At 38.7% G+C, this 27,487-nt stretch overlaps 1 protein-coding gene across 16 annotated transcripts in view; it reads left to right on the top strand.

The window, feature by feature from the left end:
- The window catches only part of RBMS3 (RNA binding motif single stranded interacting protein 3), a 707,668-nt gene that overhangs the window by 669,216 nt on the left and 10,965 nt on the right, over window positions 1–27,487 (top strand). For all 16 annotated transcript variants that reach the window (XM_064704688.1, XM_064704693.1, XM_064704689.1 and 13 more), the window contains one exon: window positions 25,771–25,851. In XM_064704688.1, coding sequence (XP_064560758.1) covers window positions 25,771–25,851 — 81 coding nt within the window. The remainder of the gene's footprint in view (window positions 1–25,770; window positions 25,852–27,487) is intronic.

Raw genomic sequence — 27,487 nt, forward strand, 5'->3', positions numbered from 1 at the left:
ACTGTGTCAGTCATACTCAGTTAACTCCCCCAGAGTCAGAGAAAGGCAAAAAACCATTCTTAATTAAAATCCTTTAAGCTCTCTGAAAAGTTCCTAAAATACAGCAACTGCAGACCATAAATGGTGGTTTGATATGTGAATGTGGGCACATTGCATGTAATGTAAATTTTTGCAAAAGTCAGGCATACATATTACACTTCTGTTACTTTAGTACACATGCCATTTATGTAATAATTACATGAAACATGTAATTACAGAACATGCTCTGTTATGCACTTACCTTTTTTTTCACCACTGTTCTACTTGATACTAATCCATAGGAACACATTTTCCCAACTTTTTTTTTTAGTTGAATAAGATATTTAATGCAGTTGCATCTGTACAAAGTTATTTAACTCACTGTGTTGGCTCTGTTCCTGATCTCTTATCTTATGCTGCTTCGTCCTTATCTGTTGAATTTAATTCTAACTCCTGTGTCTCTCCCCACTTCTTTAAAAAATCTCAGTTAAGATCTAAGAGTTCTGTACTTTTTTCCCGACAAAACTTAAATATGATGGTTCATTGTTTATTCCTGGCATTTTAAATGTTGCATCCAATGATCAAAAGAAGTAGGAATTGCATGGCAAAGTTAATCTCAGCATTTTCCCCTTCATGAAATTGAAGGAAATACTTGGTCTAGTGAGAATTTCTGCATGTGTAATTATTGTGGTTCCAAAGCTTGTTTAAAAGTTAAGGCAAGGAAATGGAAAATGAATTCTGATTATGCTGTTGGGCAACTCCTATGAATTTCTTCCTCTGCCTGTCATTTTCAATTCCATAACATTTAACAGACAGTGTCTTCTGTGCTCATTGTCTCACAATCTTAATGCAAACTAGAAAATTCCCTGTTAATGTTCTCTTCTTGCTTGAGACCACTGTTGCAGTGCTTACAGTAACAAATCCATCTCGGGAGTCGGGCAAAGGACTCTGAGAGGCAGTGTGTCATCTGGTGGGTGACAATGAGATCCTGAGCTCATGGTACTGCAACTAAATGAAAGTCTTTCCGTTCTTTTCCTAGCTCTTTACACAGTTTTATCTTTCAAGGTTGCAGCATTCCCTGTGATAATTTGTTAAAATTCATTCAGAGGTATACCATAAAGGTTTATGTTTGCTATCTGTAAAATTCCTAAGTCATTTGCAGAAAACTTAAAGAGCAAGAAAGAGTAAAAAATTGATGAGTGCTACAATATCCATAGGCTTTCTAAATATCTCAAATGACACCCTATTTTATCACATACAAGATTTCTCTTAGATAAAAACAGCATCAGCACTATATTCAGTTTAAATGCTCATGCAAGCAGTATAATCATGGATGTCATAGAGAGTTTCTTCTGTTGGGAATTCCTCCTATCAGAAATTACAATTTGGGCTGCCAGTAGCAGTTTTGCTGGATGTATCCATCCAGACATGAAATTCATTCTTCAGCATGTATTCTGTTACAGAAAAAAAAAAAAAAAAAAAAGAAAAAAGAAAAAAAAAAAGGGAACATGAGCTATTTAGAAATTTGATTTATTTAGAGATATTTTTACTTCATTTATTTGGAATTCTGAGTTTTGGTCCAGAGAGAGGAGCATTGAGATCATAAAGCATGAAGAATTGTGCCAAGTCCAAGCCATACTACTGTGAGTACCTCAGCAGGACTAGCTTTTATGGGAGATAAAAGATATAAATGATACATTTCTGTTATGAATATATTTTTCAATTTTATCCTTAAAACTGTGCAGCAGAGTGCGATAAAGAGCCACCAGCTACCTTTCAAGAAACCAGCCAGATTTTTTTAGGAAAACAAGACAAAAAGTCACAAATAATTCTACTCAAATAATTCTACTCACTCTTGGCAGTAACTCTGTCCCAATTTAATTTAAAAGCTTGCAGTATGCAAAGCAGTTTTTATTGGAAGGGTTTCATATGTTCATTTCCTTAGACAAAGCATTTTGCTAATTAACATAACATATTTTTCAGCCGAAACAGACCCCTGTGGTCACTTAAGTGAGAGCTGACTTCAAAACCACCTCCACACTTGCCTGATTCAGGATGAACACTGGGTTCCTAAAACATTGCTTCAACCGAAAATCCATTCTCTAGTGAGTGAGCTAAAGAAATAGCATAAAGGTCTATGCATCTTCGTATCTTGTGGGAATTACTCAGCCTTTTGATGTTCCTTAAAACGTTGAAGTACTCTGTCCAGGCTGGAGCCATTCCATCTCCCTTCACTCTTTAGCTCCGTGGTGAGGCGAGTGACCTGAGTAACAGCAGCCTCTGCCATTTTGTGCCTTGACTCCAAAAACTGGATTTGAGTTTTGATCTCTCAGCCCTGAAGCATGCATTAAAGCCCTTGGGAATCCAGGGGCAGCTGCCTCCATCCACTTTTTTATTTGGCCACCAGCCCAGGTCAGGCTTCATGCTGCTGGGGTGTTCACTTCCATCTGGGAGCTTCCAATTCAGCAGTCAAAACAAAGCAGTTTTCCTGTAGAGTCACTCATGGTCAGCTGCATTTCACTTGTGCTAGGTAAAGCCTTCCCCCCAAAACCCAAATAATTTTGTTTAGGAAACTATTTGCCATAAATAGGGGCAACAAGTTTTCTTTCTATCCAAATTCCCAAAAAATGCTTATTTAATTTCATTTTATTATATTTTTAACATTCTTAATTCTTATCTATTATTGAATTCTCCACATAAAATTAGATATCTCTGCTATACCAAGCACTCCCCAATCAGGAGGATGCCTAAGCAGGCTATCAAGATGCCTGGAAAAGCTGAAAATCCATCTTTGCTTGCTTCCAATGCCAAAAAATTATACAGGGCACTGGAGGGACAGAGGACGTGCAGGTGTGCCATTTATGGCATCTCAACCCTATGTTCCTGTGTTGTGAGAGAAACTGGTACAGCATTTGCATGTCCCAGTTACTGTGCTTTGTGCTTTATCCACCAAGAACATAATTCTTTTTTGCCTTTATGAAAATCAAATTGATTTCTGCCGGTGAAAATACAGTTTTTGTTGCTGATGAATTGAGAGGCATATGCGCTGCTCTGATCACTTCCCCATTCTGCTTGAAATCTGGAGTTAAGCAGACAATCTGCCAGAGGGGTGATTTCTGTCGTATTTATATGTATTTTTCATAGACACCTCTTCACTCAGAAAGAGCAAAAAGCATTTACATGGGTGTGCTGGCTGTGGGCAAATACATAAAGAAAACCCAAGCTTAAATTATGTCAAGATTACAGCAAGAAAGCAATAGCTCTGAATATTCTGATTAAGGCTGACAACCCAGTCTCAGCTCCTACAATTGTATTAAAATGAAATTTTAATGCCAGAAGGCATAATGTGAAGATAGACAAGAGTTTTATGGCTTGATTTTTTTCCTAGTTTATTATTATTTATTATAGTAAGTCATGTTTTTCCTATGTGATATTCACCTACAATTAGGTCTGCTATTAAAAAAGGTACTGTAGAGGGAGAATAGAGTGTGTGTCTGTAAGGGCAACACTGAAAGAGCGGCATTAGTATGTGTTTAATAATGTATAGAGGCTGGAATTGTTCCATCATCAGCCTATCACTCAAAATGCTTCCAATACAGCCATTGATCTGACATCTCTTTCATGGTTTAATAACATTTTGATTGATGCCTGTGTGGATATAATACAAAAACCTTTAGAAATGTAAAAACTGAGCAGTTTGATCACTGCTTTCAGTTATTGCTCCTTGGCACTTCCAAGTTTGGCCATCAGCAGAAATAATGTGCCTTTTGGGTGGGAAGAAGATTTGCTTTATTCTTTTTCCTCTGCTTGTCATTCCTGAAGGAAGTTTGCTGTTCTGCACTTTCTTGGTTGGGGTTTCACTCCCCTCCCTAGTGTTAGCATCCATTTCAGACACTGCTTGGGTTCCAGTTTCATTCAATAGTTTGAGGCAGCCTTTGTTAGTCCTCATAGGCAGAGGGGTAACTCCAGCTTTTTTTCCCTCTCCTTTGGAACTGCCTCAGTGTAGCCTTGTTTCATTTTAAACCTTTGAGGCCAATGGAAGAGTGAGTAGAAGCCAGGTTTTTTACTCAAGCTGGTAGTTCAACTGGGCTCCTTAATTGTTCTTCACACTTGATGTTCACTCTGCTTTCAGTTTCTAATTTAAAAACTTGATAGGCAACTTACAAAATAAACCCTCCATTGCACTTTTTAAACAGCAACAAGAACAAACAAACAAAAAAGTTTAATTGTTCCAGATACTCTGTATTAAAAATGCAGTTAGGTGAATGAATTGCAGTGACATAATGTGGGATCCTGTTGAAACTGCAAACTACCTTAACTCAGCTTTCCTGGTTTATAGTATCACCAGAATTTCTCAGTGGAATAGCAGGCTTGTTATGCAGGTACATCAGTCTTATCTTTCACTTTGTTAGTTCTTTTTGTTGCCAGCAAGGCTTGATGATATCTCCAGAACCCTTCAATGGAACAACAAGCTTGTTATAGGTTTTTTATCTTTTATTTCCTTTGGATACTCCATGGTCACTGGTGGTTTAAAATGTCACCTGAAGGCCTCAGCAGAATAACTGCTTTGTTAGATAGGGTTGCTTTTTTTCCCCTGTTTAATCTCCCATTCTATTTGCAGATACTACAGCTACATGGAGCTGAAACACCATCACATTCCCCTCATGTTCAGATTCTTGTTCAAGAAGTACTCTCTGTTATTCTAATTGTATGTCACAAGGTCCTTGGAGAGCTACAGGAGCAAAGTTTCTTTGCAGTCTTGTGCCTTTCACGTTATCAGGTGTTAATCTTAGAGCTCTTTTATTTTATTTATTGACTGACAGTTTCAGTTACTGTTTGTGTGGAAAACATAGGATTGAACCCATTTCAAATGAAATAGCCTAGTTCAGGCTGAAACTAAGATCTTCCTTATACTTTTACTCAGCCAAAGTCCAGGGCAAATGTCCAGCTCCATGATTAACAACATGGAGCTGTCTGTGGCAGGACATCCATTTAAAGACAATTGATTCTGGTTAGAAGGGAGAAGATCAGCATAAATTCTTGTGAGATTTATAAAAAACAAGTAACTCCTCCTGCACCTTTTTTCCCAAACATTCTCTTGAAAAGCAGTTCCAATTTACCCCATGTAATTTGAGATAAAAAGGAGCACTCAGTGAAAAGCACCAGATTCTAAGCAGTCAACAGCAGTCAGCTCTCGTGTAGATGAGACTCTTTCTGCTCATCTGTTTCAACAGGGGTTCCACAGTCTATGTATGACCATAGCTGTGGCTAGATGGTTTTTTTGAATGAATAGAGTTTATAAAATCATATCTCAGTAGTGTTCCCCCTTCTTGTCCGGTTATCTCGGCTGTTTGAGGGGCCTGGAAAGGCCCGGGGTGGCCTTGGGGCAGCCCGCGTATCGAAGGACGAGAAGAGGCTTCAGTTCTTCTTTCGGTTTTTATGTTTATTAATTGTTTATCTAAAAGATGTTCTTTCAGCCGAACAGAGATCTGCTCAGCAGTCAGCCATGAGCACACTGTCTGCCCTCCCGGGCAGCCACGTATCTTTATACCCATTGTTACGTGTACAATATTTATCATTTTTCCCCAATACCATTTATTCTTATAACTCAGTGCACTCTCAGTAATAACCAATCCAAAGGTGCCACCGTGGCCAAAGAAGATGGAGGAGAAGAGGAAGAAGAAGAAGGACAGGACACACCCCAATTCCTCCATCTTACTTCTCTAAACCCCCCTGTACATAAATCTTAAACCTTGTGTCTCACTCTCTAATTAACTAATCCCTTCACCATTCACCCTGGTGAAGTCCTCCTATCCTCATCCTGTGTAGGGTCAAAGTGCAGCCACCAGACACTTCTGGCAACATTCCAGGAGTCCCGAGCCCCCCCAAGGGTGGTCTCGATGGCCCGGCATCTCAGGACTGAAATCTTGAGATCCGACACCTTCTCTTCAGAATTCAGCTCTACCTTCCTGCCATTTGTTAGTAGTGGCTTTCTGTTTGCCATTATGTGCAAGTGTTCCAATCTTCAAAGCCACTACCTCTCATAGGCAGGAAGGGAAGATGTAAAAGGTGAATAAACATAGATGGAGGGAATTCCATTTTTGGCCCATGCACCTCTTCATCTGAGCCCAGCAGGTCAGTGGCTTTTATTCTGTGTTAAATTTTACCTTCACACAACACTTCCACAAATGAACCAAGAGCTTTTGTTGCCTCTCTTTGAGGTATCAGCTACTGACTCAAAGTGACATTAGCCCAGATTCCCTTTCAGAGAAGGAATCAACTCCCTGATTGTGGTGATAAAAATACACATCAACACAAAGCAACAATGATGGATCAGCCAAGCAAAAAGTATGAGCCAGAAAAGCCCTAACTAATATAACTTCATTTTCATCATAAAACTAACCTCATTCATATAATTTATTTGCAGATGATTTTTCATATCTTTAAGCTAGAACATTTAGAGATTTGTTTCTCATATATTTTCTTAAATATGACTGCTGCAGTTCCTTTTGGGATTTCTAGAAGTGCCACCTGGTGAATGAGGGTGCAGTTCAAAGCCACCTCTTCCAAGCATGTTGTATTTTTGTTTAGTGATAGCCATGCGGTGCATATAGAATGAACTTTTTATTTTGTAGTAATGAATAGGAGCTAAAAGACATAAAACTAGTAGTATCTGACATAAATTTAGTGGTCTGCAGAATATCCCCCCCAAAAAGGCTCATCTGTAGTCATACTCCCAGAAATTTTTGTTGACATCTCTCCTACAGATGAACCAAGATTACAAACTCATTTTTTAACTGCTAGTAGGTCATATACCTAAATACTTGGAATTTCAAGAGGAAAAATAAAATGTTCACACATTTTCTTGTGAAATTGTGCTGGTGCTGTAAATGACAGGGCAAGTTTTGGGAAGAGAAAGAATCTCTTTATTTAGCAGATAGGGAGGTAGAAGAGAGGAACAAATAATAAGTTTAAAAAAAATCCGGAACATTATTCTAGGTTTGAAACATCCCCACCACACTGCAGCTGACAAACTCAATAAGAGGTGGAAAACAAGAGTACTGTAAATGTCAGGTCTGTCATCTCTATTTTCTTGATATGATTCTCTTTTGTAAATGTGTTCCATTTTTCAATCAAGAAGAGAACTCTTTGCCTTATTAAAATGTTGTTTTTATTGTACTGCCTGTGTTTAAACAAGGCTTGGGTAATTCTGACTGAAATGAGGAATATGCTTTCCAGAGAATAATAAATCCAAATATAAGAGGTGAAGACAAGCTCTGTGTGGGATCTGCAATACAGGACAAGTTTGAGGATCTTAGAGAGGTGAAGGGTGTTTTTCAAAACTGTGGCCATGTGAAAAGCAAGTGTCTCCCAGAGATGCTGCTTCCACAGCTCCTCTCTGCCAAGAGCTGGGAAGCAGATCTGTGGTCATTTCTCTCCATATGCAAGTGCACACAAACACATCAAGAAGTCTTGAAATCCTTGAAGAAAAGAACATGATAAATTATATGGGAAACCAGCTAGTTTATCCTAAGAACTGGTGCAGTCCTTCCCACAATATCTTTTAGGTCTAAGGTGAAGCACTTGAACTGTATCAACTCTCTCAGAGAGAGAGCTAAACTTTAACTGAAAGAAAAGGGTGCGAAGGTGACAGACCACAGTGGTTTACAACACAACTTAGGTGCATGAAGGGTATCCCTGGAAAGGAAAAGAAATTTTAGTGGTGCTAACAAAAAGGCTATGAAAATAGAATAGAGAAAGCATAACTTTAATATGCTGCAGAAGACATTGAGAGCTAGACTAGTGTTTGGAATGAAGCATAGAAAGTTCAATGTTTGGGACGTCTAGAACTCAACTGGACTTTAAAATCCACAGGAGGAATTTCTAGGTGTTGACACAAATCCAGAGCAGTCTAATAGCCCTTTTTCATCTCCGACCTCTGTTTTTCATTAGAAAGAGACATTGTTATTTGAGTTCAAAGCAAGTAATATTCATTTAAATACCGAGACTTCAGGATATTATAAAAACTTTCAAAAATGTTTACTGAGCATGATGTACCAAGATTCAGAAAAGAGCTGTGCATCAAAATAACATTTTATTTGCAATGTCTGAGGTTTACAGTCAAAGAATAAACATATGTTGCAACTGAACATTCACAGTATTGTCTTACTAAAAATCATTTGGAATCAAGAGGTAAGACTGATTAATTTCAACATGTTTTGTGTGATTAGTAAGTATACTGAACTCTTTAGATTATTTTTTTTTCTTTCCAATAAGATGGGTAAATTTTGTTAAGCAAAATGTTTCTACTCTGAGCAGCAACCTTTGTATTATATTTCCCATGTTCTTTCATAAGGGAATTTTTTTTTTAGTTCAAGAGGTATTGGGACTTCACAGAAACACTAGATTGCAGGTGTTGCAGTGTTTTGGAAGGTGACCTGTTGCCATGTTACTGAAAACACATAGAATGGAGTTGAAAATTAATTTAATCGGAAAGATGTTCAGTATTTTACATATTTTAATCACAGTGGAAGAGATAATATAACGTGTGTATTGGACAAAGTCCTGGGCCTACAGCTGCTCACAAAAATAAAATTCCATTGAATTTCACTGCCTTTTCCTATATCATATCCCACTGACTCTCAGCTCACAGTGCATTTCACATTTAATCCGCATGGCTTATCAGATGGTTGGCAAACTGGTACCCCAAAGGTTTAAACTTCCTGTAAGACAAATTACCAGTGCTTTTGAGGTATCTTTCTTATTTTCTTTTGGAAAGAGCAGCCTGTTCAGGGTTCACTCATTTGTGAAGCAAGGTTAAATGAAGGAGCTAAAGGTACAGGCTTCATACATTGTGCAAGACACTGGTATCCTGTATATACAATGATTTCAGCCTGAAGTTCTCAGAAAAGGATAGGCTTGGTTCAAATTATTTACAAATCTATAGGGAGCTGCTGATGGCAATAACCTCTATGCCCTCTGATGGTATTTTATTATCTGTGAGTTATAGGTGTTTCTGTGTCAGAGCTCGGAGGCTGTAGAATCCTCTTGCTCCTGAAAGACTCAATTTGGGAGGAGATTTCTGCTATAACTAATATTTACTATGAAACATCTCAGTCAGCACTTTTCATTGAGCTGTAGCAAGGGGTTTGAGAGCAGCTGTGTTGAGTGAATTTGGGAGTTTGCTGAATTGAATTGTTTGTCTAGCAAGGTGATGAACTGTTGAACTCAGCAGATTTCTACTGTGTGGCAGAGGTGAGCAACACCTCATCGGGATGGGTCTGGGGATCGCTCGTATCCAGAGGCACATCCTTTTCTGGTTCCATGAAGGACTGCTCTATCCTTTGTGACATTTTATGACTTTTGAATGTGATATACTCACCTGTATGCTTCTAATTTTGCCTTTTTAATATTAGTAGTTGTTATACAGCAACGGAAAATTTAAGACTTTAGTATATAAGTGTCCAAATTATGGCGCATTTGCCAACCTCAACTCCCGGTTTTTCTTTGCTGTGTTTCCCTCGGGGGTTCCTCTTAAATCAATATAATATTTATATGACACAAACTGATTCCACTGATGCAAGAGCTTCATGCTGTTTGTGTTCTCTGGCTTGTGAAGCACAGCTGTGTGCAGTGTTTGCAGAATAGACCAAAGGTGCTGTGATTTCCAATGTGATTTTTTTTTCCAACTGCTCAGGCACCTGACTTCTCCCTTCCTCCTGTTTACTGTAATTTTGCTCTGCTGCCAGCCTTTTCCACCTGAATCACCTGCATTTGACTGAAAAATGAGTTGTATTTGTTCTTTTCTCAATTGCTATTTTTGATAGTGCAAACCAGAGTGACAAAAATACAGTAACAAGGGGATGTGAATTGGGCTATGATGATATTCCCACAGATAACCTTGCCTAGTTTATCCACAGAATCAAAATTAGTGCTCAGAATTTTAGTGTTCAAAGATAACTTTTAAACAAAAGCTATTTTGCTAACTTTCTTTTAACATACAAATGCTCCTAACTAGCTTTAGTACAATTGATTTCCTCTGAAGACAATGGACTTATCTCAGAGCCTTTAGTTTTCTGAAAATAAATGGCTGTTCCAACAAAATGGCCATAATTTGATTGATTGATATTATTTTCCTACACACATGCTATAAGATTATTGTATTACATGAAGTTTATCCATAACTAAAAAATGCAAGTAGCAACAATTTCAGATTTCCTTGATGTCTTAGGGGACATAAGGAAATTGTAGCAAAAAAATTCCACTCAGTGTGTGGCCATTGGTTGAAGAAGTAGGTTTCCTTATTTTATTTGCACCCGAACAGTATTGAGAGCAGAAGACCACTGACCTTGCTGAAATCTTTATCCTTTGTTTAAAACTGAGTGCAACAGAATTAGAAATCCGAAAATGATTGATGGAACAATTTACAGTAATTAATCTGCGACAGAAGGCAAAGAAAATAATACATTTCAAGGCTTATAAATCCACTTTTGTCTTTCATTAGTTTTGATACAAATGTCATGAGCAGTCTTATATTTTTTTGCATTTCAAAACAGAAAAATATGGCTTAAGTACCATGGCATCATCTTGAGCTTATTTTTAATATTAGATTTTTACTTTATTGCATACACTATTGGATATGTGTTCCAAGGACTCTTAATTATATGATTGCAATTACAAGTTTGGCACAGAAGTGTAAAGTATTAATGTCTCTTGTCTATAATTGTTATACAGAGATCTTTGCAGGCAGAGTTGATCCTATTGTAAGCTAAGAAATTTCAGTACTTACTGATAGTTTGAAGCACATTTTTTAGGCAGTTCAGTTAGTTCAGTTTATGAAGCCATGGCATTTCTATGGAAGTATTTTAACTCCATCTGCACACATCCTGCAGATTTATGGTAAACATTTCTTCTTTTACTATTTCTTTTTTTTTTTTCCCTAAGGTGCAAATTATACAGGAGGGAATCTGTAGCATTTGCTTTTCCTCCCAAACACAACAGGACTCCAGTCTTTTCAGAGACATCCTGAGGCAGAGAACAACTGACAAATAGCAACAGCAGCACCTATAAAGCATTTTAGATCATCAAGGTGTTTTAAAAATACTAATTAAGCCTTATAGCACCTCTTGCATAAATAATCATATTAATGCAAGTTCTTCAATTCCCTCTGAGGTAAATTACCTCTGTACTGTGTAGCCTTTCTTAGAGTATGGACAGCACCTCCTGTTCTAAACCCAGGGGTGCTCAGCTGTACATTTGAGGCAAAGCCCAAAATCTCAGTGTGATGGACTGCCATAAGCTGTTCTGGTCAAGGCAGCTGAACTAATTGGCCCATTCTTCTCAGTAAGAAAAGAGAAGAATTTACCAGTTGAAGTTAGATTTGGCTTTACTGCCTAGCAGTGAATCTTAATTGCTTCTTGCTGAATGGTGTGTAATAATCTGTCCTCTATATTAATAATAATGAAAAATATTTCAAAATAGAATTTTGCAGTTAACTCAGTGTTCTAAATTCCCATATCAAATTATATCATGAATGTCAAATTTTGGGATTTGTATTTCCCTGAGTTCACTAGCAGTATGGACAGCTGTGTCTTGGTGGTTGTATTTAATGTTTTTAATCTTGCTCTGTTTTCATCTTCATGCTCCATGTAGTGTTTCTCACGATCTTCACAACAAACAAAAAAAGTCCCAGTCCTGAGGCAAGGATGACAGTTAAGCAGATGCTGTTTCAGTTCACAATTACCATTCCTTCCAGGCTGTTAGGGGATATTACAGCTGGGCAGGCTGGCAAACCATCCCCCACACACACCCTCCCATCTTAAGATTAAATTTGTTGTCCCTGACTTCAGACATTAAGTGTGAGGAATCTGCAAATGCCCTTATTCAGCTTCAGGAATAGCCAATTTTATACTTTCTAAGTGTTAATGCTGCTAATTTGTATTTCAGCAGTGTGGCCTGTGAGTTCGGTGTAACACTTGTATGTCAGCAGCGTTCCTTCTCTGTAAGGTGAATCATGCAAAGTCCTGTGGCTTTAAAGTGTTGATATAAATTTATTTGACAGAAAAATGGCCACTTTGTCATCTCTGTCATATTCTTGGACAAGGAAATCTGTGGTGCAGTTAGGACTTTGTGCAAATATTTGCACAGCACTTAATCTTTTTTTTTTTTCACATATATTGTGTATAAAAGGAAAGGAGAAAGGGAACATTATGCTGATCAGTGCGTGCCAGTACAGAATGAAGATGTCTGAGCTTTCCAGTCAGTCCATGTGCCAGAGCCAGAAGTGCATCAAAGAACCAGAATGGATAACCTAGCCTAGAAATAGATACTCTGCAAGATCCTCCTGAGAAGAACAATTCCCTGACTAGGCTGGCATTTAGAAGAGGCCAGAATTGCTTGCCTGTACAGGCTGGGGTGCATTTGTGCAGCATTTGTTCCTTTTCGCATGATTGGAGCAGAGGGATCAGAAGAGCTCACTGAGGACTCCTGTTAGGGCCTGTGTGGAATATTTTAAATATATGCCTTTAAGGAAAGCTGAAGATGATTAAATTTCAGTTTGATAAATGTAGATGTGCTTTCTCAGCTTTGGTTCTTATTTTTTTTTCTGGCACTGTATGTTTCATCCATGCCTTGTCACCAATAATATTTAAGAGAAATACATCTCTCACTTTTGCCTCCTGATCTCATGATGAAGGGAAGGGTTGAAGGTGTTCTTTTAAAGCACATGGAGGAGAAAGTGTTACAGCCTTTCTTTCTATTCCCAAGTATCTGTAAAGAATCAGTGGTGTCCTATAGAGGAAAGCTAAATCTGCCCTAAAACAGATTTGGGAGAGTACAAGACACTCTCTCCTGCTGACCTTATCAGTTATTATAGTTTGCTGTCATTGACAGAAATTTTCTGTTAATCTGGAATTCCATTTGAGAGGATGAAGTATGGTAGATTTTTTTGTCAGTTTTAATGTTCCAGAGTGATTTATTATGTGAAATTAATATATTATTTACAGTATATCTACACCTCTGGCTGTGCATTGTGACACAGTCAAGGAATCTTTTTCTCTCTTAGAACATCAATCTCCAAGCTCTATTCATTTATTTGCCATCTGGAGCATCTATCTTATACCATTTTCAAGCTGTTACTATGCAGCCACTGAAAAAGGGATGAAAAACTGTCTCTAAACTTTGTATTTCATTCAGATATAAATTTGAAAAATTCTATGACAACAGGATTAAACATGTAGGAATTGCATATTGAAACATCTTAGAGGATATTCCAGACCATCCTTCTGTAAATGGAGCAGTGCATCTCTTGGTACATTTTTTTGTTTCCTCTCCTTTATGACAAGTAGCTCATCAGTCTACAGCATTTCCTTTCTCTCTCTCTGGAAATGGTTTTTAAATGTGCACTGCTGCAAAACCTTCCTTAGAGCCAGTCATGACTGGGAATTTTCTTTCTTCCCCTCTGCCCAGCCTTATCTTTCTTTATCTTGAATTTGCCTTTGGGGCCAGACTTAGCCACGTTTCTGAGCTGGATGCAAAGTTTCTCAATCCCTCACTCCCAGGTCTGCTCCCACCCCAGGGAGGCACAGCCTCGCAGAGCTTGTGAGTGACACCGTAATACATTGCCTGGATGGGAGCTGACAGTGCCCTGAGAAATATGACAGTACCTCTGCCCTTGATCAGGCTTCCCATTTGAAAGTTTTCATTTTGGTAATTACATCCTTCCCAGATAGTAGCCCTAGTCATTGATCACACTAATATCATTATAACTGATTCCTGTAAGTCACCTTTTAAAGACACTTTCTATGGTTTCTTTTCCCCCTATATCTTCTTCCTCTGCCATCACAGGATAAGACTTTTTCTGTCTACCCTTCATCTGATTGATTGGAAATGCCAAATACTTCCTTTAGGTATGGCCTGGTGATATACACATCACATTTCTTCCCTTGGGATCTTAATCAGAACAAGTAATGGCCTTTAGCTTTTCTCATTAGCAAAATGGAAAAGCACCATACCCAATCCATTAGAAATACAGCACTGTAATATGAATTTATAGGAAAATGGCTGCATGCCAGCAGACAGGGAGTGAGTTTACCTTAAAGGATTTTCAGGGGAAAAAAAAAAAAAAAAGAAAGAAAAAGTCACCCTTTCTGTCTGGCTTGCAAACATTTTGAGCCATTACTTATCATGCCTGTCTGTCAGGCATTTTGCTGTTGCTCCTTAAGTGCTGTTTGGACATCTCTGTCATAGAAAGGGCATTCATAAGGAGGAAATATGGATGTTTGAACATGGATTTATATTTTCCCCAATCTTGATTCCCTTCCTGGATTATTGTCCTCATAATCTCTATCAGAATTAGAGAGAGGGGAGGAAGTTGTGAAGATTTTGTTATTTAGCTTTGCTTCTAATTTTTCACAGTATGTGCTAACTGAAAAAATGTATCGAGAACAACCATTTCAGCATACTCATCTATCAAGCTGAGACTGCTGCTACACTTTTTTTAGCCCTGTCTAAACTATTTACAATCAGTACAGTGAGAGCAAGGACAAGACTGATTAAGAGATTTTTTTTTTGTCCAATGATGGGAATTGCTTTATATTTGGCCAGGTCTCTATTAGCCATAGAAATTATTAAAATTCATACATCAGCACTGAAAACTTTCAGTGCTTGTATTTTCCAGAACTGTAAGAAGGTATTAAAGCACAAATCCATACCAAATGATAATTGTATAAAATTTGAATGCATAAGAGGTGATTCTGTCTCCTTTGGAAAGCTAGCAGTGAAAGAACCCAAAGAACAGGCTTGGAATGTTGCTATTCTGCCAGCACTAAGACACATCTGTTTTACTGGCCCCTTCAAGCATTGATCATGTTATTCCTGGTAAAATAACTACTAAGCATACCCATAAAGCTCTATTTAATAGTGTCCTATGAAAAATGAGTACTTGCACTTTTTTATTTTTCAAACAAACCTCATGTTTGCTATGTGCTAAGTTGATCACTTCTAAAAAGTGAGAGTTAAAGCCGAAGCATCAGGCTTGCGATTTTGGCTACTTTGGTTATGGTTCATCAGCTGTGTTGATCACACTTCCCCAACAAAACAGTATCTAATAGGTTAAGAAAATACTATAGGGAAATAGTATGAAAGACCTTCAGGAGTCAAAAATGGGAGGCATTGTAAAGGAACCCCTCTCTAGGAAACAAATTAGTGATTAGGTGATAAGACAGGAGGGCTTATGGCAAGGAGGGATGGCTATTTTTTGAGATATTGTGATTATTTCTTTTTTTTCCTTCTTGCATTTTCTGTTTTGTTCTGCTGGTTTTCATTGTTTTGTGGGGCTTTTAAAAAAATTTTTGGTATCTTCTTTACCTCTTCCCCTTATCTTTTGGATTGAACAATGACAAATTAGCAGAGATTCGGTATAATTTCTATCACGCAAGTTTAGGAGTTCAATATTGTTAGCAGATCATTACATGGCAGATAAGCTGATGACACAGCAGTATAGTTCAGTCCACTCTACTAAAAGTCAAGGTTTCTCCTTTGCTTTTGTAGCCCTATTGCTGATATGATCCAACTCTGTGTCTCAGAGTTCCTTCCACATCTGATAGTTAACATACCGAGGGGCAGACTGTAATATTCTTACAGTCACATTCTATCAGTAGGGCATTGACTTTAATTTTAAGGTGATTCTTCTTCCACAAGAATTTCAAGAGTTTGTGCAAGTGGAAAGGGAAGATTTCCCCAGAAATGCTCACTACTACCACTTTCCACAGCCCTGCCGTGTAAGCAAAGCTAGTGATCATGTAAATACATTTCAAGATTTTGACACAATTTTTATGCCAATGCGAAGCAATATTTCGTACTGCATCACTTTAAAATACTTTAGGTGCACTGAAGTTGGCACCAGCCATTAAAGGTTAGTATTCTCTAGTATCCCCACCCTATCCAAATAGGCATATGGCTTATCCTTTTGCTGAAGTTGCAGATAGATGAAGAGTTGGTCAAGCAACACTCATGGTTTCCAGTTTGTGGGAAATCAATCTTATGAAATTTGGTTTCATTCTGATTCATCTTCTAAAAACTCAGAACAAACCAGAAAGATTCTCCCTTGAGCCAGAAATTCCAAACAGAATTTAATTTTCAGAAACAATGCCTCATGTTGTTCCCAATACAAAATCCAGTCTGCAAGACCTTGGCAGCTGCCAACTGGCTTAAATGTCCATCTTGGTTTCTGTCAGTTTTCAGGCAGCAGCTGCAAAACACTCCCAGGATTTCATGTTCCAGAGCAGCATGTCCAATGCTTTGGGCAGGCTTCCAGACTTTCTATTGGGTCAGTTTACAGGTCTGCTTTCTGAGGGCCAGATTAGTCTGGCAGCCAAGTGAGAAAACCCCAGGAATGTTACTTTGATGAGGCAACTTAGTGGGATTGTCCTGGAAAAAAAAGCAGGGCACTGGCTTGAAGACTGAAGAGGCACTGCCAGTTTCCAGATGTGTGGGAAGAGGTAAGGGCATCCCAGAGCTTCCCATGAGGACTGAGATGAAGCAGGGCTCTTGGGTCTTGTAAACTCCCTACTCAACCATATCATCTCTGTGTTGGGCTGCCTGGAAGGCCTGAGTGCATGATTTGGGGGATGTTTATCCACACATGCCCATGAGCAGGCTGATTCTCCTTGTATCCTTAGGCACAAGGCCCAGCGTTTCCCAGAGGGAATGTGTTTCCCCCTGTCTAAGCCTGGACTGGCATGTTCACCATCCATTCAGGAAGGGCAGCTTGCAAGGCATTCCTAATGCCACTGCTGGCTTCCAGGGTAAGCCCCAGAAGGTGACTTGCCCTGGAAGTGCTGTTTCAGGTGTCTGCAAGGTGTGTCAGGCTCACTGAACTGACAACTTCTCCTCCATCTCTGCATGCAGGGTACTGGTGAACAGCAGTGTTTTTTATGAAGTATTGAAATGGTCCCTGCCCTGCCCTCCCTTCCCACAGTGATATCTTTCATACTTGACCAAATATTTTGGATTCTAAGGATCTTTTAGACATAAAGGACTGAAGAATATCATGCTTTAGCTGCTATTAACAATGTCCAAGGTGTACACTGGTGGTATAATTCTGTTATCTTACTACCTTTCCTCTGCCAGGCATGACTGCCTTTTCACGAAGGAGATGTTGAAATTCTTCCTGTTTCTAGGAAAACTGGAAATACTAACATTCATGTGCCCTTTTGTCTGTTTTTACTGTTCTTTTTGGTTTGGTTTAGCTTCCAGCTAATTGTCCTGGCTTTCATCTGCTTCATTCTTGGACAGCTGGCCCATGAGTTGTCCACTTTTATCCATGGTCTGAAAGAGTAGTGGAAAGTGCATGTGATGATTGATGGGCAACTGTTATTTAAAGAGTCTAAGCAGTTCTCCTTTTGTTTTAACCATACAGAACATTTGCACACTGCAGTCTCCTTCTCTTTAGACTCTTCAAATTCATGGAGATTAAATAGCATCTAGAAGACATGTTTACCTCTAGAAAACAATTATTTCTGCATATAAATGGATGTGTTATTAATAATAGCTCAGTGTGCTTATATGTTGAGAGATTCACCAACACATTTTTTTTTTTTTTACTTATGTTGAAAATATGAAAATGTACAGATCAGTTTTCCTTCATCTTACTAGCAGCCATTCATCAGGGACTAATTGGCAGAATTGCAGTTAAATGGAAATGTCTAAGAGTTTCCAACTAAAGGGGTGCATAGGGAATTTTTAAGTATCAGAAGCCACAGTTATAATTCTGCTGCACTACCCTTTTATTCTTCAGTATACAGGATCTGAAAGAAGAATATAAATGTGTGAATTTCACATAGAATCTCAGTGATTGCCACCTCTGGTTGACCAAAAATGATGCAGTATGATTGTGATACAGTCACTATACCCTGATTTTATATGGGGCACTGCAGACAGGACTGTAATAAATCAGGCACTAACCCATGCTCAGAAACTTGCCCCAGAGAGCTCATAATGTGCATTCATAGGACAGATACATAGAGGGTATTAAAAAAAAAAAAAAAAACTCTCTTCTAGCGAAACATGTAAGAACTGAACAATTAAGAAAATACAGCAAATTGCCAGAGTCTTGTTCTTTGTTTTAAGCACAGAAGTCTTCCTCTCTTGCAAATGCATCCATCAGACATATGGCATTATTCAAATGATACAAAAAAGCAGTTTTCACATCTTGGGGCTGTTCATATATGCAGTCATACATGGGGGATCAGTTTACATTTCTGTACAGTCTCCATGGGTCTCCACCTACAATGTCACAAGGAAGAGTGAAACTATCATGGGCCTTGGTACTCTCACATGGACTGCAAGGATCTCTGGCACCCTCAGGTCAAGTTCCTAAAGGAAGTTTCCAATAATTGAAAGATGCAATCAGACTGAGAATTTATTTTCACATCCTGATGAGTTTTCCTCTGTTTTCACCCTTTTCACACATTGATGAGATATCTGGAGGTGGTTTGAGAGTTACTGAGTTCTTTTCTAGTGTCAGCCTTTAGACTAAAAGGTAGTTAAAGTGAATGAGCCAGGTTTTATATTTATCTGTTTATACTGCTTGCATTCACTGTAGTTGTTACAAAGTGTATGCTAGTGAGAGCTGGTGCACAGCTGTATGTGGGTATCTGACTGTTCTCATATTTATTTACACTAAATAGTCTTTATCTGATTAGTCCTGATCACTGTGCTTTAGTAGCAGGTCTGAATTTCAGACAGAAGAAAAGACCTGTTAGCTATAGGGGGGTTAGCTCATCTGCACTTTTTCTTCTATACCTTTGTATTACTCTGATTTCCACAGATAGGGATTTGTGAAGGATGTTTAGAACTCCTGAAGAGAAAAGGAGATTAGCTTGCAAATATAGTTCTTGAAGTTATTATTCTCTCTACCTTCATTTAACTTGCTCAGAGAATTAGGTAACATCTCATTAGGAAGGTTGAAAGGGAATTGATAGCCAGCATTCCTAAATACATTTGTATTACTGAGCAGCAGGGAAGGAATGTTAAATCCGGTGAAGATTTCTATTCTCTGCCTGAACAATGAGTGCAGTGGCCCAGCGATGGGATTCTGTTGAATGACAGAGCTGCTCTTGATAGGACTATGGTAATTGTGTGGTAAAATGGAATTATATTATTATATTTTAGGCCTGGCTGATAATTATTAGCAAAATTATTGTCATATATGCAAAAACTTCGTATCATTTATTCTCCCATTCTTTAATTGGGAGAAAGTGAAATTAATAACAGCCATTGAATAAGTACAGGATTGAGCTGGAAAATGAGAATGCTTCTGGGTAGCAAAAGATATTTTAAGTTTAAAGTGAAAACTGTGGCAGCTGGATATTGTGTTTCATTGAACTGCCACTGGCACTGATGAACTAGATGGTCCTTTTCTCTTCCTGAGTTCCCGTATCTCCATGCCAGACTATGGGATAAGAGGGCACAGCAAGACAATGTTCTTTTCTATTGGAGAACAGAGTATTTTCAAATGAGAAGGTGGAACCAGAGAGAAAAAAGCAGTGGTTTTATTCCATATTTCATTAAAGTTATAACCACCTGACAATGGTCAAAGAGAGACTCAGTTTTTGTTCTTTGCAGGGAAAGAGATTTGAAAGTGGAAGGGCATGTTTCCTTCATGGGGTTAAAAAAAAAAAGATTAAAAAAAAGGTAAAAATAAATTCAGCCAACAGACTCATTTCCTTCAGTTTTCCAGCAATGCAAATGTTTTCACATAATTTTGTTAGTGATGCAGTGTCTAGACTTCTCAGATGGTTTAAAAGATTAAAAAAAAAAAAAAAAGGAAAAAAAAAGGCAGAAACAAACCCTGGCATTAATTCTGGGAATCCTGAAAAGCTAAGTCATTATCACTGTACTATAGCTCATGTGGTGATAGGAAGCCACAAATAGTCATTGAAGACCAGATTCTGGAATCCTTGCTTATTTCAGATACATGATTTAGCATTTGCTCACGTTAGACATCCTGTTTAATCTCCCTTTAGCAGGCTGCATTGGTTGGTGTAAGGGCTTACCAGCATAGTCTGGTACAAGGCTTCTGCATTTTGGCTTTCACTGTGAGTGAAAAGGCTCCCTGTCTTCTCAGGAACATCAAGGCTGACGATAGAAGGAAAGAGATCTTTGATTCTTGCAACAGATATACATTGGTATAAAACAAAGCAAAACACCAGAAAAAACATGGAATGTATAAAAGGCTTCTTAAACATTTTTTCCTTGCTCATTGCCATTTGTCCTTAGCAAGTCTATTGATTCTGAGTGTTGCTTGAGGTTTCCAGATTTACTGCAACATATCTGTTACTATCTCATTTTGTTAGTTCTTTTTTGTTTTCTTTATACCAGGAAACTTATTCAACATTGATCAGATTATTAACTGTTGTCAGTCTCTAAAATCCCACAGTACTCATAGTGACCAAGAGAGTTAATGTATCTGCAGCAGCCTCTGTCTAATCACAGCTGTGTTGTTTTATAGGCAACTAGGCCTATAAATAGAACTGAACTTTAGCGTGGTTTCTTATACATTCTGTTAATGATGGCCTTCAGAATTTAAACAGAATGTGCAGCCAAACTCTTCTGGTGATGTAAATGAAATAGTTTGGTCTTGCAAGAGGCACTCTTTCAGGCAGTGTCTCAGCTCAAATTCAGTAACTAATGGCTGGTGTAAGGGGTGTTTGCTATGTACCTCAGCTGTTAGGCAGATGCCTGACTCTGCATTAACCTGGGCCTGAGAAAAGCAGGCTAAGAGCTTATTAGGGCAGATGAATAAATGGACATTACCTGTGCCACAGTCTCAATGTAAAAGCTCCTGCAAATTCTCTGCAGGTGACTCAGCTCCACCTTTGATGGGCAAATCCTATTATCCTACTGCAGCATGCTCCCTCACTCTGTTGGGTACAGGCAGCTGTCTTCCTCCTGTTTTTTTATTTCCCAGTGCCTATCACCTTTATGGTTTGGTGTTTGCTGCAGGCTTAACAGGATCCTTGCTGGAGCCAGGCTGGGGCACCCTGCTGTTTGCAGATCTGGAAGAAGTGATGTTGCTCTCTGAATTAAACATGATCCTTCTTGAGGGATCTCATTTTGTCCCCTCAGCCCACCTCCTAATTTGTTACCTCCTGGCATTTAACTCTTTGTTAGTCACAGAGGGCAGTATCTGAAAGAACAGAGGTGTAAGTGTACATCAACACTCTTGTTTTCTAGCTACGTATTTTTTCCACACATTTAAGTTGTTTCAAAGTGGTAAAAAACAAAAACCCCATCAGAAAAGACAGGAGTAGAATTCTTAATGTAGCATATAGACTAAATTGGTACCTGATCAGTGCAGTCTGAATTAAGCAGTTGGGCATCATAAAGCATGAATCATATTATAATACTGCACATCTTCAGTGCTGAGAACATTCATTCTCTGTGCTGTATGAAGAAAACAATAGTTTACAAGCAAATTAGGATCCTGTTGCCACCAGCAATGTAGTCGTTTTCTGTAGTAGAAATTACTGGCTTTTAAAGGATCAGACTGCTGAGAAAAGCTCCCTTATAACCTCCAGATCCATCATCTCTGCCTGTAGAGTCACTATTCATTTTACTGTCAGAAATGAGCAGCTTCTACTTTTAGACCCACAAAGCCTGTACAGCTGTGGAAGAGTGAACAGTGGTTTCCTCTGCCTTGCACATAGCTTGTTGAATGACTGATCACATCACAGCACAAGAATCTTTAATCCTGATGGAAACACATGACAATGAAAGGATGCATTTGGGTTCTTCAGATTCTCTCATTTCAATGCTCATAATATTGATATTTAGTGGATTGTAGCTGGGTGCTGCTGAGCTGAGCATGTGAGTCATGCTGTCTCTGTCTCACACATATGTGTGGATAAAGAATTATCCAAGTACTGAGTGTGGTTCACAGAGAAAATAAATGTCAGTGGTGGCCTTCTGACATAGATATCTTCTGTGTTTGCCATCTGCCTGCTTCCAAGTTACATGATGTTCTTGAGGTAGATGGGAAGCCATGTGCAGAGTATGTATATTTACAGGAGCTGTAATCCAAATTGAGCTGCATTACAACAGAGCCCCTCAGCTCAAGGATATCCTTAGACTAGAATTTTCATCCTGGGTGGTCTTAAACTGAGTACATATAAAATATTTAACTTTTCTTTAAATCTCAGAATAATTTCTGAATACCTTTTCCACCTCCTAGCCTGGACTCCACTCACTTTAACAGGTTCAGAGCACATTTTTTAGTAGAATAGCTAGACAAAGTGTCTGGGGGACCCAGGAAGAGACACAGATTCCAGTGGGCTCATTGTGTGCTGAATATGGAAGCTGCTGAGCAGCAGTGTTCAGGAAGCATTTTGCTAAACAACCAACCATGAATATTCATGACAAGGAATTCAACTCTTGCATTATCCAAAACCATTGTTGTAAGTATCAACACTGACATTGTGCTTTAGCACTGTGTAATCTTTATTTATCCTGTGAGATCAGAGAATTAGGATTATGTAGTTCACAAAGGAAAGAAATACATGTAAACTTGCTTGAGCCAGTGTCAGTTGCAAAAAAAAATTAATCTGTCTCCTTTTTCATTACACTGTTAGTAAACAAACTAAGCTGAAGCAGCTTCCCAGCACTATTTCCCATGGTAGAAACTGATCCAGCAGGGCAGACACCTCCAGATTCACGTGGTCTCAGCTGGGACTCCCTTGTGCTGCTTGTGAGGGGACTTCAGATACTAGACACCAAATATGTGTCTCTGAGAACAAAGTCCTAGTTGTCCTTTATAGGTTGGTAAAGATTTTTACAGAAGCCTCAGTGAACCCTTCAGTGAGACCTTGGAGACAGAGAACCAGTTTCAACCCCCATAACATGTTTAATTGCTGACCCAATAACTCTTGCCTGAAATGGTGGGTGTATCTTTACATTTGTAAAGAGGAAGGCATTAAATATGTTTGGACATTCCACTGAAGGGCACCGTGTGTGTACCAGTGATACAGACCACTGCTGCTGTGTGATCCAGGGCCATTTATAAAACACCACTATTCTGTAGCACTGAACCTTGGCTAAATTTTCCTGTGACCAAAATCTTTGCCACAAGTACTTCGGCTTCATTCGTGCCATTGGTGGAACTAATTTGGCTAACAACATTTTTCTTTTTAATTATAGAACTCTAAGGATTTTTCAGAAAAACTGATCCACTATTAGTACAGATATTTAGGCATGCAGAGTGTTATATACAGGGGAGTAGTCACTCTCCTACAGTTCTCCAGGGAGTCTGGCAAGTAACTCCATAGCTTTGGTCTCCAGTGCTTTAAATCATCGCTGTTTGGCTGAATGCAGTTAAAACTTCTGCAAAAAAAATGAAACCAGAAGGTGTGAGTATCTGAAAAGACCAGGGCAAGCAGGCTTTGGCCAGGGCCACCAGTGACACTCAAGTTAACAGTACAGTTTTCCCTAGAGGTTGTCTGGTTGTGAAAGAAGCAACATGAAGGAGGCTGAAAAGTAAGATCAGGATCTGCCTCAAGAGATAAAAAATAATAGAGTAAGAAACTGCACACCTACTGAGAGCAGTGCTTTTAGAGACAGCAAAGACATCAGTAATTCGCAGACAGTTTCCATTGTTGTGATACAGAACACAGTGCCAAAGGATTTTGCAAAAATTGAGTGATCTGAATTAAAAGGCAGTTGAGGGGTTTATTGTTTGTATATTAAGTCAGATGGGTTTGTGTGTAAGGTAGGGAATGGCAGAAAACTGCATCTTATAGGAGTCTGAATGTTGTTCTTCCACCAGGTTCAAGGAAGACAACAGAGGAAGTTCAAGTTGAATGACACCACTTTATTATTTAAATTAACACTTTTAAATAAACTCTCTATATATTTGTACAAGTGAAGTTAGACTGCATGGATGTTAGAACCCTTGCAGGTCTTTGCAGAGCACTAAGAATGTGTGCTTTAGGTTAATGTTAAATATTGACACATTTAGAACAATGCTACACAACAGATGTCTTCCCAACATGTGAGGGCATGTTACAAGGCAGAATGAATGGAGCAGAAGGAGCTCTGCAACACTCCACTGTAGCATTCTCATTAGCTGTTGATCTGTGAGGCAGGAGAACAGCCCAACTTCACCGAGTACAATAGGGAGAGTTGGCCTAATGCTTTTGGGGGGTTAACCTTCGTATAAAACACTATTGAATTCAGTTCTCTTCCTGAAGAACAAGGAAAAAGAGCTTCAGAAAAACATGGCCTGATATAAGCACACAGACACTGAGGGTACTCCTGTCTCTTTGCTGAAGTTCAGGAAAACACTGTGAGTTTGGGAAAAAATACTGTGGTGGTTCTCAACACCATATGCTGCTCATATTGCAAGCGTGCCTTCTATGTCACATATGATACTCACTTAGTTTTTTAATAGAAAACAATTTCACTTAAATACTTTTTATTTTCTTCTACTTGAAAGAATATTTCAGAGTTTAGCTGTGAGATTCTTACATATGCTGTTGTCATTCCCTTAGGCGTTTCTCCAGCATTGCTGCAGTCTTCACCCCACTTTGCAATTTCACAATGCATGTTTGTGACAGGCATATCAAACCATCCAGTTAGTTTAGAATTGAGGTGGGAGAGTGCTTTAAATGTAAATTTTACTATAAACAGCGGAATAAAATCTTGCAAGCACTTCCTAGCTCTGCCAGGAAGCAAAGCTATATTTAACTCATTTTAAAATTCATCCAATACATTGTGGGCTGATTCAGATCTCTGGTGTGTCTTTGAAGATAACATGTAGTGGAAGTGTCATACAGTCAGTTGGGGGATTGGGCACATTCTGAGATTCTTGTCAGTGAAGATATGTAGTTAGGACTGGATTTTAGAAAGAAAAATACATATAGATCTAAGGACTTAATATTAATACTTTATTTGAAAATTTGAACAATGACTGCTGCATTCAGTTCAAGAGGTTTTTGAGAAGTGCTGTATATAAAGAAATCAGTGCCATAGCTATGACAAAATTCACATGCATACATGAATTTTAAAAAAGATTGTCTTGTAGTACTTGGGAGAGACTGTCTTTCAGAGAAGCTAATACAAATTGCTGCTATAATAATTTGCACAAGTTTCAAAATAGGAAAGATCCCTGGATAGTAAGAATAAGCCATAAGAATTTAGCTAAGGTACCTGTGTACAAAAGGAGAAACTCCAGACGGATCTTGCTCTTGCTTTATTTCTCCTGTCTTGGATTGCACCTATCAGCAGCTTTGTATCCCTGTAAACCCAACTTCTGCTGTTGATGGGGTAAATATAGATTGGAATAAACCTCTCAAATTTCATGCATCATGTTTCGTAGATGTTGTAGATGTCATTAGATAATATATATATATATATAGATATATATAGATATATATATATGTATGTATACTGCTATCATGTCTCCACTGATTTTTTTGTAAGTGCAAATAGGAGTCTCTCAATTTTAGAGAACAATCTGCTTTTGTCAGTGAGATGTTTACTTGCCTATATTTAGATATGACCTGAGTTTGAAGTTCAAGATTATGATTTTTTATAGCTGGGTAAGTTGTACCCAAAGTCCTTACTTAAAAGAAATAATATGCTACAGTCTTATTAAAAGCTCTCTATGGGAAATTGAAAGAATGTCATTCTTCTAACATGATTTTATGCATCTTAATTGTGGTTTTCTACTGTTCATTTGCTTTTGATTTGTTCTAGTATATGACTGCTGCTGCACCTATGCAAGGGACCTACATTCCCCAGTACACTCCTGTGCCTCCAACAGCTGTCCCTATTGAAGTAAGTTTATCTCCATCCATTAAAGCAGAGTGAAGGGGGAACAGAACTCTTACTTATTATGTCTTTGTGCACCTGTTGTTTGAAAGGGACCTAAATGTTCTTTATGGAGTGGTAGCTGGAAGCTTCCAGCTTATTAAATGAGGACTGCACTTCTCTTTCTCTTTTTGTTTTCTTTCTTTCCTTTTCCTTCTTTTTTCTAACCCCTCCTTTTTTTTATTTTTCAAATTATTTGCAAGGGCTCTTGTTTTGCATTTGTTTTGTTGTACAGCAGGACATGGAATAAAAACATCAGTGATTATGACTATTTTTTCCCCATGTACTTGGGAGGGAGATGGGAAGAGACAGGAAAACAAACCCAGCAGGCAGACCACGAAACCAAAAGAGATTTCAAGAAGAGAAGATTGCAAGAGGGTTTGATGCGGTCCTTAGCAAGCATAGGTAATTGCTGAAACATTTAGCCACCAGAAAAAGTGATTGAGCAATGGAAACCTTCCTCTTGTATATACAGACGTGGAGGATGCTGCACTGACTGAGTGCTTTTCATCCTTGAGGAAGGATTCGCTCCCTCCCTCCTTGGGGCTGAGTCATGCTGATGACAGTCTAATGAGTAAGTATTTACTCAACCCTGTAGACCACAAGCTGCTGGGAGAGCGTCAGCTTGGCCTCCACTTCTGTGAAGCTTCATAAGGGCAGCCGAGCACAGCGAGAGGAGGAAGCCTTGGCATCCTCTTCCCTGTGTGTTTCTCTTTGGCACTACCCTCTCTTATTAACAACTTCTGCCCTACTCTGGGGTAAGGCAAGGAGTGCCAGGGTCTCTGTACTTCTGTCTTCATCTGTGTGACCTTTGGATTTTGTGCTATTACTACTCTGTGCTTTGAGGATGTGAGTTAGTGGTACTGCTGGCGTGGCTTCGCCAGCAGTCAAGTGGGCTTATCCTGTTTCCTCCTGGTTCTTTGCAATTATTCCCAGATAAGGTCCCACAGGAAAGGCTACTGCTGTTCTGTTGTACTGAGCTGGTTATGTTTCAGTCTTTTTTGCCTCGGTATGATTTTGCCTTAAACCTCATTTGTTTGCAAATGCACTGTGAGTGCCTCTTTTCAATTGCCATTCTTAAGTCTAAGTCAGGCAGATACAAATCTGAATTAAAAAGAGATGGTGGGATAGAGAGTGGTTCATCTCAAGGGGTTGTCTGCACACCATGCTGACCTGTCCAAATGAGAATTAAGGTTAATTTAAATTACTTGTCAAGCCCTCCTCCCTATCACTTGCTAGTGCAGTCATGCCTTCTAAAGTAACTCAATGTCATAATTATCTACTATAATAATCAAAATGTTATCTGAATCTATAGCCTGTTTTGCTCTTATCCAGTGATGATGATTATTGTTAATGTTTATTTGTATTCATGTAGCATCATGAACCAGGACCCTACCATGCTGGATGCTCCACAAGCAGAGACCAAAAAATACAGTCTCTGCCCCAGAGAGCTTACAATCTCAAGATGAGGTGGACAAAAGGAGAAGGATAAAGACAAGGAAGTAGACAGAAAAAAATAATACTGGCAGTCTGCTAAGCAATAGATACAAAGAATTTCTGAAAGATGAAACTGATATTTTAACAGATGCTTTAAAATAAACTA

This window comes from Zonotrichia leucophrys, chromosome 2, assembly GCF_028769735.1.
Source record: "Zonotrichia leucophrys gambelii isolate GWCS_2022_RI chromosome 2, RI_Zleu_2.0, whole genome shotgun sequence".
In the NCBI taxonomy this organism is placed as follows: domain Eukaryota; kingdom Metazoa; phylum Chordata; class Aves; order Passeriformes; family Passerellidae; genus Zonotrichia; species Zonotrichia leucophrys.